This window comes from Uloborus diversus, chromosome 10 (assembly GCF_026930045.1).
Source record: "Uloborus diversus isolate 005 chromosome 10, Udiv.v.3.1, whole genome shotgun sequence".
Taxonomy (NCBI): Eukaryota; Metazoa; Arthropoda; class Arachnida; order Araneae; family Uloboridae; genus Uloborus; species Uloborus diversus.
The window spans coordinates 123,297,372-123,312,670 of record NC_072740.1 but is presented as its reverse complement, the minus strand read 5'-3'; the positions used below and the strand labels follow the sequence as shown (position 1 = coordinate 123,312,670).

The following is a 15,299-nucleotide window of genomic DNA, read 5'->3' as shown; positions in this document are numbered from 1 at the left end:
CGGCAAATTCTGGAGGGCGGCAAATTCTAGAGAGTGGCAATGTGTTTAAATTAAAAATTTTATCAAAAAAAAAAAGAGAACCGTTTGCAATTCCCATCTTTGAAAAGTATATACGATATTTTTCATGGAAATAAAGGGCGGCGCTTGCTAGGAGACTAGAAATAAAAAAGAACCAACCAAACAATGCAAAAGCACTATTTTCAGCTATTTTCCTCTTTTTTCCTTATCAGGACCAACCGGGCGACAAGAAAAACATCCCCCCGCGGCTAAAGGGGTTGACTGTCTCCCTCACTCCATGCTCAGGTCCTGGGAATATGAATACACCATTGTAACATCAGTCACATGGTTCTAATTAGCTTAAAGGTGTCTGTCTGGGAGGTATTTTATAGTAGGAACTTGAGGGCGTTTGATAAGGAGAGGAAACGGACGAACGGCGGCTGCGCTTTTGCTGATTTTTTTTTACTGGTCGTAACGGTCATAACCGCAACTCGCCAAACGCCGGACCGAGAAGGTTCGCTTCAAGAAGGTTCCTCAAAATGCGGGCCTAAATATTCACCGTTTTTTGGGGGTGAGGAATTTGTATGTCGCACAGGAAACTGAGAGGTCTGGTGTCCAGATGTCGGTCCGTTTCCGAAGGCAAATTTATACCTGAGGCTAAACGATGGAATGTGACGTATGGGCTTCAGGTAGTGCTATGGTACTACTACAGTGCACAAGTTTCGTTTATTCCGTAAGCTCGTATTATTTTGCTCTCCCTCACAACAGTATTGTTTTAAATTGCAGTGAATGTTTATGCTGAAAATTATTACTTTTGTTTTCGTGTGTTACCAAAAGCTGTGACACTTGGATACTTAAATCAGAGCAAATATTTCAATAAAAATACCTTGGTGCATTTAGTGGCCGAATTCAGATACTATATCGGCTATTTGTGCTTAAATCTGAAAAGATGGACGGACGCAAAAAGCTCAGTGGCGCAGGATATAAGAAAAAAGCAGACGAAAAGAGGAAAAAGCTAAGTGAAGTTGTAAATAAAACCATAAAAATAGATAATTTTTTTTAAACTAATCCACGTTCAGAGGAACCTTCTTCCGAATTGAACTCGAATTCAACTATAGAACACGGAGAAAACGTAGAGGTAGAAGAAGAAAGACATAAAGTAATTACTGAAGAGAAAGAAGCTGCATATGGTGTTGAGGGGAAGGATAATGATCGTTTTCAACCTTATCCCACGAAGTCTAGTACCTCCAGTGGAACGGACAAGCCCAGTAATGATCCAATATTCTGGACCGTCAATGATGATACCAGAGACTTCTTCGTGAAAAATGGGTTTGATCAAAATAAGGATGGAAATTTTGAACAATCAAAAAGATCGTTCCCTGAAAAAAATAGGTTTTTGAAAAAATCACTCTTTAATCGAGAATTTGCGAACGGAGAAATAGTAAATAGAGATTACTTGATCTATTCGCCCAGCCAAGGATCTATATTTTGTGGCCCGTGTAAACTATTTTGCACCACTTCAACTCAATTTACTGACGGTGGTTTTAATGACTGGAAGCATGGTTTTCATAGGCTTAAAGAGCATGAGAACTCTCATACACATCTTGACAGTGTCCTAACCTTTAAGCAAAGAACTGCTGAAATAGGTTCCATTGACAGGCAGTTAAAAACGCAAATTGAAGAGGAAGTGAAGTATTGTAGGGAAGTACTTCATAGAGTTGTCGTCGTTATTAAAAAACTGGCATCGCGAGGACTAGCTTTCAGAGGAGACGATGAAGTTTTTGGTTCCACCAGTAATGGCAACTTTATGATGTGCCTTGAATTGATTGCAGAGTTTGACCCATTCTTAAAATCACACATTCAAAAGTACGGTAACCCTGGTCAAGGAAATACATCTTACCTTTCATCAACAGTATGTGATGAATTAATTGATTTAATGGGTAAGAAAGTTCTAGAAACTATCTTAAAAGAAGTGAAAGAATCGAAATATTTCTCAATTATAGTTGATTCAACACCCGATGTGACACATAATGACCAGTTGTCTTTTGTTTTAAGATATGTCAATGAAATGGGATACCCTGAAGAGAGATTTGTTGGTTTTTTGAAAAAACAAGGTCATAAAAGTGTAGAACTTGCAGAAGCAGTTTTCGAATTTTTGAAGACACATAATTTAGACATTCAAAACTGTCGTGGACAATCGTTTAATAACGCATACAACATATCTGGAATATATAATGGCTTACAAGCCAAGCTAAAAGAAATAAATCTATTGATATCTTACGTTCCTTGCTCTGACCATTCTCTCAATTTAGTAGGATCCCATGCTGCAGAATGTTGTACTCTTGCGAAAAATTTTTTTGACTTACTGCAGACACTCTACAATTTTTTCTCTTCATCTACCCATCGATGGAGCCTCCTTGAGTCGTTTTATAAACCCGATGAGAAGAACCTAACAATTAAAACTCTAAGCACAACCAGATGGTCAGCAAGAGAAGATGCTTGCAAAAGCTTAAATAGAAGTTTTCAGCCTATTGCAAAATGCCTAAAGAGTATGACCGATAGCCAAGAAGAGAACGGAATTACGAAGAGCAAAGCTAAAGGGCTTTTAAAAGAACTCATTTCTCTTGAAACAATATTCATGGCATCATTTTGGGGGAATGTACTAAACGAATTTAACTCTGTAAGCGAAAAAAATACAGTCCCATCGAATTAATCTGTACACTGTTGTTAACTTATACAATTCCCTTGAAAAATTTCTGAACGAGCTGAGAAATGCTTCATATTTTTTTATTACTGATGCGCAGAAGAAATTACAGGAGATTAGAAATATTCTTGGCATAGACAGTGATTGTCTTGAAAGCAATAAGAGACAGAGAAAGAGGAGTAAATTCTATGATGAATCAGATTCATCTGAACTTGAAGAAGGTGGGGAAACAGAAGAAAACCAGATCCGTTGCCTGCAAGAAAATTGTGCAACAATAACTGATAAGCTTTCGACCGAGTTGAATAAGAGAATTGGTGTATATAAAGAGTTTTCAAATAGACTTGCATTTTTGTCAAATCTACGTAACTTAGATGTGGGAGAAATAACAGCAGCAGCAGCCTCACTGCAAAAGTTTTATACAGCTGACATTGAATATTCTTCATTGGTGATCGAGTGTATTCATCTAAAGGGACTCCTGCCCCAAGAAAAACCGGATAGTACGGAAGAAATGTCCCTGTCAGAACTGTATCGATTTATAAAATCAAAAGATCTCCAAGACTTATATCCTAACATAAGCATTTGCCTTAAAGTGTTTTTATGCACACCAGCAACTAACTGTGCAGTTTCCCGGATCAAAAATTATTTCAGATCTTCAGTAGGCCAACAAAAATTAGTTCATTCATCGATTTTGGCTATTGAAAATGACTTAACTGTTAAATTAGACTTTAATGAGGTTATTGATACATTTGCCAATAGTAAACAAGACGTAAGAGGTTTTAATGAAACAGCTCTTATTATTTGTATTCTAAATATGTTAATAATCAAGTGCAAACACCTTTTTTAAAATTTCAACTGTAAGTTTATATATCTATAATGTTATTTATTATGTTAATTTCTTACTGCTATTCACCCACCAGTAGTGAATGTCCTTTGAATTTAAGTATTTGAAGTGCTTTTGTCTTAAGGAACTTGCTGAATTTTTTTGTATATATAAATCAAATCATAGTTTTATTGGAACGTACTCATTTCTTAGGTTTTTTTTCTATCCTGAATGTTTTTTATCATTAATCAAGCCATTTAATATACGTTCAAACTAATGTGCCCAAAACTTGATAATATGATATAAGTATTTGAGTTGTGCTCATGTGACGAGTTAAAGATGAAAAAAATCATCGCATCAAAAAACTCATTGTCTGCGTCAGTGCTTCAGACCGTTCTTACTCAAAATTCTTGTTGAGTGTTGATGATTAAATAGCTAAATTTGATTAATGATAAATAAAAAAATTCAGCAATAAAATAGTTTTATTTATTTTAATTATTTTTGTTGTAATTTAGTTGCAAATTCAAAAGCACAGTTTCTGAGTTTCTCTATCATCCTTTTGGTTTTAATGTTGTTCGAATTGGAAGTTCAAGGTATTTTAAATTTGAGAAAAATTAGTGTTTCAATATTGTTGATTTTTTTTGTTCAATTCCTCTAAATATTAATTGACTTCAACTAGCATGAGCATTGTTAGTTTTTAAAACGACCATAATGAATCGAGTGGGACTGAATCTGTTCAAAGTAGTGTAATAGCGTAAGAATTTATTTCGAAATATATAAAAATATAAATCATATTTCAAAATTAATGAAGATATCATAGCTATATAAAAGTAATTTTTGAGTTCTACCACCATAAGAATTAGTTTTTTTTTCATGAACTAGACCCATTTGTATCCACGGCAAAATGTAAGAGAAAAAAAAAACACTCTTAAGCATACCCGCAACTTGTCATTTATTTCAATTCCGTATTTTATCCCATTCTTGTCATACCTTTCTGTAACAAAGTACGTAATATTTTCAGCAATAAAATCTTCTTTTCATGAGAAATAGTTTACTTGGCGTTGCCTTTCAGTATGTTATTCAATTGTTTATATATATCTTGTTTAAATCATGCAGCTCAATTTTCACCCACTTCCTGTCATTAGATTTCTTTCTGGGTTGGAACACGACCTCAGATGCGATGACAATGCAATATTCTATAATCAAAGTAATTAATTAACTAATCATTGTGAACTTTTTAATGAAACTAATTTCATGCTATATTAAGGTGAGCCTTCAATAGTAAATTCATTAATATTCATTTTTATTGTTCACATTGTATTATTCATCATTTCACTGTGCAAGTTCAAAATGTTTCATGAAATAAAACAAATCAAAACAAACTGCATGTTAAATACTGCCGGAACAAAGTTGTTGAAGTATAAACTTAAATGGTTGATTTTTAAACGAGGCGGGGCTTAAAACAATACCTAAAGCTATATTAAAATGAAAAATGATTCATCAGAAAGTTAAACTATTTAACGCTTAAATGGTGCTTAATAGAGTACATGTATTATTTTTCTATGTTGACCTAAGTAGGAATTGCCTTAAAAAAGCTTTTTTATACATTACTTGTTTTTACTATAGTGTTATGCTCATTTCTCTAAGAAAATGGGTTTCCATACTCACAACATCTGTTTCCTGGGTCAAAGAAAGTAATTCCTTTTCTAACAATTTACAAAAGTTTAACTATTCAAAAAAAATGCGACAAGAAGTCAAATGTTCTGTCAACTACTAGCGGAGTTCAATAACTACATATTAATGACGTCAACTTTACCATTGATAAAGTTAACATTTAGTATTATAAAATAGGGGTCTCCGTGGTTGTTTATATTCTGTTATATTCACTATGCAACGAACAGAAGTGAAAGTTATAAAAATCGAAACATTATACCCTTGAATAAAATTACCGTTTTTTTTAATGAAGTAACAAGTGGGGGGGGGGGCAGCAAAAATGTTCGGGCCCATGGGAGTAAGATATGTAAATCCGGCTCTGGGTGTGTGCCCTTAAGAAAAGCACATGTCTTGAGAAAACGAAGCTATTAAAAAAACTTCGTTTTCTCAACCTTTTAAGCGTGAATGTTCCCAAATGGGAATATCAATTTTTAAAAATCGTAAAACATAAAGTTTTGCTTGTGAGGACTATTTATTCTATTCATTGCCAAAAATAGACCTGAATTTTTGAAAGAAAAACTAGTTCTAATTTGCAATTTCTTTTCTCTACAAAAATTTGCAAAAACGTGCTTTTTTACCGATTTTCACGGAGGCAGGTTAAAAAAATTATATTTTTAAAACATGCTTAACTGTTTTGATATTCTAGAGTAACAATAAATATGATCTTTTTGATGACCAAATATGACTGATAATAAATTCCAACAAAAATGTACATCTTATAAGCGAACAAACTTCATTGTTCCCAATTGGGAACATTAGCGTACTCCGCTATACCACAGTTTCCCAGCCTCACCCACCCTGCCCTCGAACATGTACTTTTTTTTTTTTTGCGCCCTTTGGAGTTAAGGTTGGCGCCCTCTTGGAGGACTCAGTCTGCCCATGGACAAAACTATAATTTAAGGAAATTATTGTTCAAATCAAAGATATTGAAAATTATCTGCTTTGACCGGAAAAGGACCTCGACTCAAGCATTACGCCCCCTCCCCTCTTCTCCAATTGCTTTTTTTCTACCTAGCAGACTGGTCACAATGTATTCAAATTGAATTTTTCTTATTGATATACTAGCGTGTCACTTTTTTTTTTTTCAAGAAGCTGTTTATTTTTTTTTTCCTCCGTGAAGTGTGCCCTTTTCGGATTGAGCCCCTAGGCCAGCGCCTAGGATGGCCTATTGGGTAATCCAGGCCTTATTGTATTTAACGAAGTTTTGTTACTGATGTCTTCAAACAACATGCCTTCTTTTGTGAATGTACTTTTTTCCGTTTACTTTAATCCGTTTATTTTTTTTTATTGTTCTTCATAATGTTCTTTCTTTGAAATTTTTCAAGAGTGGAATGCTATATGAAACAATTCAAAGCACAGTGCATAGTTCTGCAGGTGTTGGCTAGTTTTTATATATTTTGAAATACTTACATTTGAAATTGAAATGAATGTGACAAATAGTATCATGTGCTGTGTATATATAATTTATCACTCCACATATTTTATTTTTCGTAATAGTTGTTTTCAATGTTGTGTTTCAACTCAACTCGAGCTTGAAAGGTATGCCAGCTCGAAAGGATTCGATTTCAGGGTGGCATGTTATGGAATGGCGATGGCGTTTCGTCTTGTAAATAAAATAGTTATTGAGTTTTTAAATGGTGCCTCCTCGAACAATTATTCTACCTAAAATACATAATACAGTGAAACCTGTGTAAGTTGACCACTCGCGGTGCATTACTTTAGTGGTCAACTTAGACAGGTAATCAACTTACAAGGGTGGTCAACTTTACAGGTTTTACTGTATCATGTATATCAAGCATTTCTGCATAGATATGAGGGTCAGTAAATAAATAACGAGACAGAGATTGTAAAACAGATTTTATTCGATATTCTTCAAAAATTCTGACTGAAATTGTTTAAACACTTATCTCACTGGGAAATTAATTGCATAATTCCGTGTTCATAAAAGTCCTTTGGCTGCTGCTTGGCACCAATTATGCACGCACTCCTATACTTCATCGTCCAAATGAAATTGTTGTCCCTGACGTGGCTTCTTGAGTTCCCCAAAGATGTGGGATCACATGGGGATAGCTCTGCACTATAAGGAGGGTGGCTCAAGATTTCCAGCTTAAATATCCGTAAAAGTTCTTCCTTTTGCATTGGCTGTCTGTGGTCTAGGGCTGTCATTCAACAGGATGGCAGTACGCAAGATTTTACTGGAACCACAAACAGCCAATGCAAAAAAAAAATATCTTTAACGGAAATTTAAGTGAGAAAATTTGAACCACGTCTCTTATAGTCCAGATCTATCCCCATGTGATCCCACATCTTTGGGGAACTCAAGAAGGCACTTCGGGGGACAAAGATTTCATTTGGACGATGAAAGGAGTGTGTGCGTAAATGGTGCCAGCATTAGCCAAAGGACTTTTATGAGCCTGGAATTGTGCAACTAATTTCCCAGTGGGATAAGTGTTGAAACAATTCCAGTCAGAATTTTTGAAAAATGTCGAATAAACTCTTTTCATAGCCTTTGTCTGGTTATTTATTGACTGACTCTAATTCAAAACTGAAGCTATATAATGAGCGTAAAGCATAATCGCCTTAGTAAAAAACTTAACCTAACACGCCAATGTTCCCTAACGGGAACATGCCCAAAATAAAATGTTTAAAAAAATTTCGAAAATTTCTCGTGCATTGTGTAAAGGGAATGATAAACCGGGATGCCGGAATATACCCCCCCCCCTGCTTCACAGTTTTGTGGGTATTCACATCGCTGGCTGATTTTTAAGAATGTAGTTTTTTCTCAATGCTATGACAAAATTGGTCGTAATTACGAACTTAAATTAGGGTTACTCATAAATGACACAAGTATATAAATTTAACCATAAATTTGATAATATTTACTGATTACTTAAATAAGAAGAAACAATTGAAATGAGGATAAAAGTTTTACAAGTATTTTTCATTGGATAGGACTTTTTTCAGAAAGTCTTTTTTAGATTTAATCTTATTATGAAAATCGGTATAATCCAATCCGATATTATATTTACATGTAATTAAGCCTTTAACCGTAGATTCCTTCATCAAGCCACTATCATCAGACCATGCGTTGTTCATCAAAGAAAATACTCTCTCAACTGGTGCAGACTTATTTTATCTCTCTCATAAACGGTCGTCGCCAAGACGAGCGACTTCAATATTATTCCAAGCGAAAATGGGTGTAATGTGCAGCGAAATTTCTTCTGGCGCTAAAGCTGCACCCTTTAGTGCCTAATATTGAACTCGACCTTTGATAACGATTGGGGAGACAAAACAATACGATAACAGTATTACAATATCTATTAGCAGAATATCGCTCTTCTACAGTTTTCATTTTTCATACAGTACGGTGAAAAAGAGAGAGAGTAATTATTCTAAATAATCCTTCTTAATTATTATTTCGAAACATTTTCGGTCGTCTACAATCAAATAATTTTTTTTCGGGACCCTAAGTAAACCGGCCAGGACACTGGGATTTTGTCTAAAAATCCGGGACGTCTGGCAAGCCTACCTAAGAATCTAATTTTTATGAAGCAATTCAATATTTTACACTTGGGACATAGAGCGGTGTTTAAAGGGTTAATAAGAATAAGAAGAAGCAAAGGGAAAAAAACTTTGTTATTTCTAAAAGAAATCTTTAAATTAAAGCTTTTAACAGATACAGATTATTGGTTAGCAAATTGTGTTCCCCTCTCAATCTTTAATTCCCAACCTTTTTTCTAGTCAGTCCAGGGGCGTGCAAAGAAATTCTGGGGCCCGTCACCAATGACTTTTATGGGGCGCCCTCCATATTGTTTATCCCTAAATCTCTCTACATATATTTCACCCCTCATTTTAGGCTCCCTTAGGCCCTGGCCAACAGGCTGAGTCGGTCTGCTGGAGAATTATATCGCTATTTTCTAATCCTGACAAAAATACCTCTTTCAAGCTATGCCTTGGTGCAAAAAAAAAAATCAGTATTTCTGAAATTGAGCATAAACCTAAATTTTTCATCTTTGTACCTATCAAATTTAATCCAAAACCTAATACTGTTATGGGCACTATCTCCAAAATGATCCCCTATACACAATCCCTGAACACAACTTCCCACGTCAGGGAAAACTAGATCCAAAATTGCATCCTGCCGAGCTCCCCGGGTTAGAACTTGATCTAAGAAATAATCACCAATTACATTATGTTAATTAAATCTTTAATTTTTGTGATACCTTGGTTTATCATGCCTTCAAACCAACCTGCTTTTTTGTTGTCTTCCGACGAATGAAATATAGCAAGGGGTAACTATATATTGATTTCTCCAAGTGGGGGGGGGGGGTCAATTCATCCCTCTAAATGTCGGCTAAGCTTTATCATTAATAGGTCAAAATTTTCAAAAATACAAATACAAATGTGACGACCAGCAACAGGCTCTGGGCCCAGCTAGGCTGGTCCTAGTCAATTAATTAGTCCCCATGAAGATCAATGGCCCTCTTAAAGCTATCCACCCCCTTGCTCATTACCGCCTCTTCCGGTAAGCTATTCCAAGTGCCCACGACCCTGCTAAAGTAGTAGTTTTTCCTGATTTCCAAGTTAGCCTGAGATTTAAATAGCTTAAAACAATGACCCCTTGTCCTGCTTTCCCCGCAAAAATTTAATCCATTTACATCTTTCATTTTGATAAATTTAAATAACTGAATCATGTCCCCTCTGACTCTCCTTTGCTCCAGGCTATACATGTTAAGCCTATTAAGTCTGGTATCATAATCTAAATCTGAGAGTCCCCTTACTAATTTAGTTACCCTTCTTTGAACCCTTTCCAATACAAAAATATCTTTCTTCAGATAAGGAGACCAGAACTGAACAGCATACTCCAAATGAGGTCTTACTAAACTCCTATATAAAGGCAGAAGAACTTTCTTAGATTTGTTTGAAATAGATCTATTGATGAACCCAAGCATTTTGTTGGCTTTGTTACTAGCAATACTGCACTGTTGACTAAACTTGAAGTCCTGATTTATAAAGACACCCAGATCCATAACATTTTCTGCCTGATTTATGACTGAACCCTGTAAACGATATCTCATACGCTTATTTCCATGACCTAAGTGTAACACTTGACATTTCCCTACAAAAAAAAATGACATACCCATAGTCAGAGGTGACCATCCACCCCTAGCACCTTCACTAAAATTTTAATGATGCAGTGTGTACTATGATCCCCCCCCCCCCCAGAAGGCATCCCTGCTATGAGTCATTCTTGCTATCATAATTCAAAATGATAATTTATGCTATCATGTGTTACACATTTTGCTGCTCTTTATATAATGCAAATATTAACTCACTAAGTTGTTCTTTCAAATTATTTATTTGAATAACATGGCATTGAAATATTCACATTTGTAATGGCAGTGAAAGAGGTCCCCCCCCCCCCCCCCCCCCCAAATATTACTTGATCTCTATTTAACTTTTCTCAATGGATATGACTTATTTCTAGATTTTGTTCTTGACATTTTTTAATACATATCAAAGGATTTTATTTTGCCAGTTTAATATATGTAAAATATACAAACTGGTATGAAGATAAACCAATTTTTTATTACATATGCAATTAAAAAAAAAACCTTTTAAAGCAGCATCAGAACAAGTTTTTATAACAAGAGAAAAAGTAGGGGAAAATTGAAATAATTTACCTTAATACGCTGAAGAAGATCACGGCATTTCAAAATCGCATTGTCATATGATATGGACAGATTAATTTCTTTTGCTTCATAATTTTCATCAACCGTTTCAGCCTCAATTTTACTTTTGCTAAAAACATAAAAAGGAAGTCCGGCAGAAACAGCTGAGGCGAGAAGAACTTTTGAACAAGCGGGTCGAATATATGCTTGCTTGCGTTTAAAAGATAATCGTATGGAACGAGAAATATTTTTACACTTAAAATTGATAGTACGGACAAAAAATGAGAATGTTTTAGCAAAATGCATGATATTTTGCACTAACAATTTTTCGTAATCACGTAGATAGAATTAGATCACTGATGCACTATTTACCAAACGGTTAAAGTAGAAAGCATTCGGAAGATCGTTGTGTATAAATTGTTTGGTAATCATAATTATTTTTTAAACGTACGAAAAACACGTTTGAATTGATTACAAGTTGGCACAATGCACTGGCGATCGTTTTCTGAAAGCTTGGCTGCTTTGAACGAAATTGGCGACGTTTCAAGTGCGAGCAACCCTACTAGGGGAAAACTCAACATCTCGCTTCTAAAGATTGACAGATATGTAGTAAATGTCGTCTGTTGTCTGGCAGTGATAAGTTTCAAGGGGTGGGCTGTAGTGATTAATCCCTCCCATTGGAAAAATAAATAAAGAAATTACATTACAAACACGTTCCGTCAAAATTAATTTTTGATTCACGAATAAACTTTTAATGTTGCCTTGCATTTTTCTTGTGATTTTTATTTCCTTCTCTCCTTTTGCAGATAGTACATAAAATTACGCTTGAAAAATTTAATAGTGAAAAAACGGTAAAATAATTTTTAAAAAAAACATTTTTATATAAAATTAATTTGAATTGTGAAATTTTGAATTCAAATTATGTTTTTCGCAATCACGAACTGAGACAGGACCCTACTCATTGATGGAGTTATTGTTTCTAGAAACAGCTCCTGCCCCCCCCCCCTCCAAGCCTGCCTCTCCTCCTGGGCGGTTACGTGTGCATAGTTGTGTGTGTAAGTGTGTAGGCTTGTGTGTGTGCGTAGACCTGTGTGTATGCATGTAGGCGTGTGTATGTGTATGTATGAGTGTGAGCGTGCGTGTGTGTAGGACATGCCTCCGACCAGGAGAAGCGGATAGCTCAGGACCAGGGCAGCCGCGTCGCCTGCAGAGGACGGTGGGCGGTGGTGCTGCAGAGGCTTCTGGTCCAAGCTGAAAAAGGCACGGAACATCAAAAACGGTCAAATGAGAACAATAAGCAACCGTGATTGCTCAATAATCTAGCAATGCCATTCCTTCAGATTCAGAGTAAAGTACTATTTCTCGTATTATTACGATAGGAGGCTGCTATATTGTGGGATTTTGTCTCTTAATATTGATATAGAAAAGGAAGCTCTAAAAATAAAATAAAATTTATGTTTGCTTAACTTAAAACTTTAATTCTTCTTAATAGTTTGTTTGTCAATTCCAGATGGGCGGATCCAGAAAATAGTTTTTGAATTAGGCACAGGAGGGAGCGCAGTTGTATAAGAAGTGCCCCTTCCCTTATATAATTTTCATTACAGAGTTTTTGTGAGGTTCTTTTTAAATGTTTTTATGATTTCCTAAAGCCAATAAATCTACTTCAATGTACAGAAATATTATGTACTAATTTACTGCTAATGTGGACTGTGAAAGTAAAATATATAATTTTTTATCAGTTTAAGGAGGTCCGGACACAAAAATCGTCAAATTTTGCTTTTTTTTATCATTTAAAAAAAAATGCCTTGTTTTTTTCTGCTTAAAAGGATGTTTGAATCTTGTTTCTACCTTAATTAAAACGGAAGATTATAATTATTTTTGTTGCGAACATTTATATTATACTTAGCTTTAAAACTTTAAACGCGTTTTTCTACATGATGCAATTTTTCCCGATTATTCGCAAACTCTTATAAGTCAAGAACTGATAAAGATAAAGTAATGAAATTTGGAGCATATCTTTTTCAAACAGTTTACTTTAATTTTTATTCGGCAAAATAGAAAAATAAAAAAACCGTTTTCTGCAAAAAATATGATTTTTCAAAATAAAAGTATCTGATTTTTTCGAAATTTTTCTTCAAATATTTCTATTTTTTATTGAATTAATATTTTTTAATTCGCTGAATAATAATTAAAGTTTAGATATTTGTGCATAGTTTTTTGAAAACAGTTTGAAAATTAACCAAGAATATTTTGAGTTTCAGCGAATTATTTAATGTATTGGGATATGTTATTGAATTTGGATTGTAACATTACTCATTAAATGACCTCTAAAAAATGTAAAATCTAGACGCTAAATTCGAGACGGAGGGTCACTGTACACACCCCCATTCCAATTCAAATTTGCATTCTTTTGAAAAAAAATTGAGAAAAGTACATTTATTTGGAATTTTTAGTTTTTACTCTTGTGAAATACACCCAAACCTGTTTTATGCGGTCTTTTTCTATGCGATTTTTTTTTTTTCTGGTGCGACTTTTTTTGTGCGGTATATTTAAATTTCAATCTTGGGATTCTATTGACGAAATTATTTTTAAAACGAGTGCGAGATAGTATCTTCAAGTTACGACATAGGCACCCCGATGGGAAGTTCCTGTGACCTCCCAAAAATTTCCTTATTCGGGAAATTTTGTCCGACTACTCGGCAAAAATTATCATCACTTGGTTTATTTTGATTTCTTTCAAAATTTTATAAGTTTTTGGGTTATTTTCTATGTGAGACTTTTTTTATGTGTTCCCTATCCACCGCATAAAAAAAAAAAAATAACTGTGTTGCGAAAACAACAGCTACTCGTGAAGTTTTGTGAAAAGTGGGGGGGGGGGCAAGTTCCCTTTACTTTTAGAAGTGAGGGGGCTGTTGCTCACTTTGCCTCCCCCCCCCCCATACGAGTTGCCAATGGCAGTGTGTGTTTTCTTTTGGGGCAGATAGTGATTCATTTTATAGTGCATTTGTTTCGTTATTTATTTTTGCAGACAAACTTTTCGCATCCTAGTTTTTTTTTCTTCCTTTCATTTAATCATTATTGTTCTTAGTATTACTTATTACCCGCTGCACTGTAGTAAAGAGCAATTTCAGGACTTTAAATTAAAATTCAGACCAAAAATTCAGTCATTGTTATCAATAGGCGAAAACACTCCGTTTCACAGGGCAAGCCAAAAAACCTATGGGAACTCTTGAGCATAGAAGGACATTTGTACCAAGTTCGGCAAACATCCGAGGTAAGCTGTGGGTTTGTGTAAAGAAAACCTCCCTGTGGGGGAGGGGGTGCCAGGTGCCTCCTCCCCCCCCCCCAGCGGGATGAAAACTACCCTATGTGAATTCCTGAGCATTGTGAATTTGTATAAGGAACACACACACAAATAAACTGCCATTTATAGATTATTATTAATGTATTCATTTTTACTTATTTTATAAATATTTTCATATCCAATTTGATTCTTTTTTTTCTTTCTTTCTTCTTATGAAAACTATGGGACAAAATTTAAAATGACGTACCTTGATATTATTTATATAACTAAATAAATTAAAACAATATTATTTTATATCTTTACGTGGGCATATTCAGTACTATGAATTGAATTTATGGATTTGTAATTGAAAACATGTAATTAACACTGTTCAATATATTATAGATCGTATAAGTGTACGCAGTCCTCTTATTTTGTTGAGTCGGATGGTCATCAGATGGTGATAATGATATAGATCCTATATAAAAATATCATTACTCACTGATAAACAATTCTGGTGTAATATGAATTAATTATTAAATACTAGCGAACTAATTAATTAACTATGATAATTATTTGGTACTATTTTTTTTTAATTACATTTCAATTTAATTTTTGCAAATAACATAACCTTGCCTCTACCCATGTCTCCTTCCCCGAAAAAATATATTGGCTACGGCCTTGTTTCGGCAGCACGTCAGATACCTTTCACAAAGAGATGAAAATAATTTAACTACCCGATTAAGCATTTTTAAATTCATTTCCCACGACATAAATATTTTTAACTGTTATTTAAAAAAATAAATAAATAAAAAAAACTACCGTACGAAGCGCATTTGAATAAGAGCACTTTTGTTTGCTATGGGAACAATATTTGAGTCGGAGGTCAGTGCGAAAGAATATATTTAACTCACTGGTTTCGAAATCAATCGAGAACGTAATGTCTCATTTCTTCCAATAATTCATCTTTGATAGAATCATTTATTAACATTAAAAAAAAAAAAAAACAGAGTATACATGATTCATTATGAAAGTAATGCGCATTTTCTGGGAAAAATAGAGTTATTGATCGTCCTTGTACAAATGTTTCAAATTCTTCAAAATACTGTC

At 34.5% G+C, this 15,299-nt stretch overlaps 1 protein-coding gene across 1 annotated transcript in view; it reads right to left on the bottom strand.

Annotated features, from left to right (window-relative positions):
• Positions 1-14,835, bottom strand: part of LOC129231162 (serine beta-lactamase-like protein LACTB, mitochondrial) — a 45,602-nt gene extending 30,767 nt beyond the window's left edge. Inside the window, exon 1 of the mRNA XM_054865410.1 lies at positions 14,821-14,835. Within this exon, the coding sequence (XP_054721385.1) occupies positions 14,821-14,835 (15 nt within the window). The remainder of the gene's footprint in view (positions 1-14,820) is intronic.
• Between the last annotated feature and the right edge of the window lie 464 nt (positions 14,836-15,299).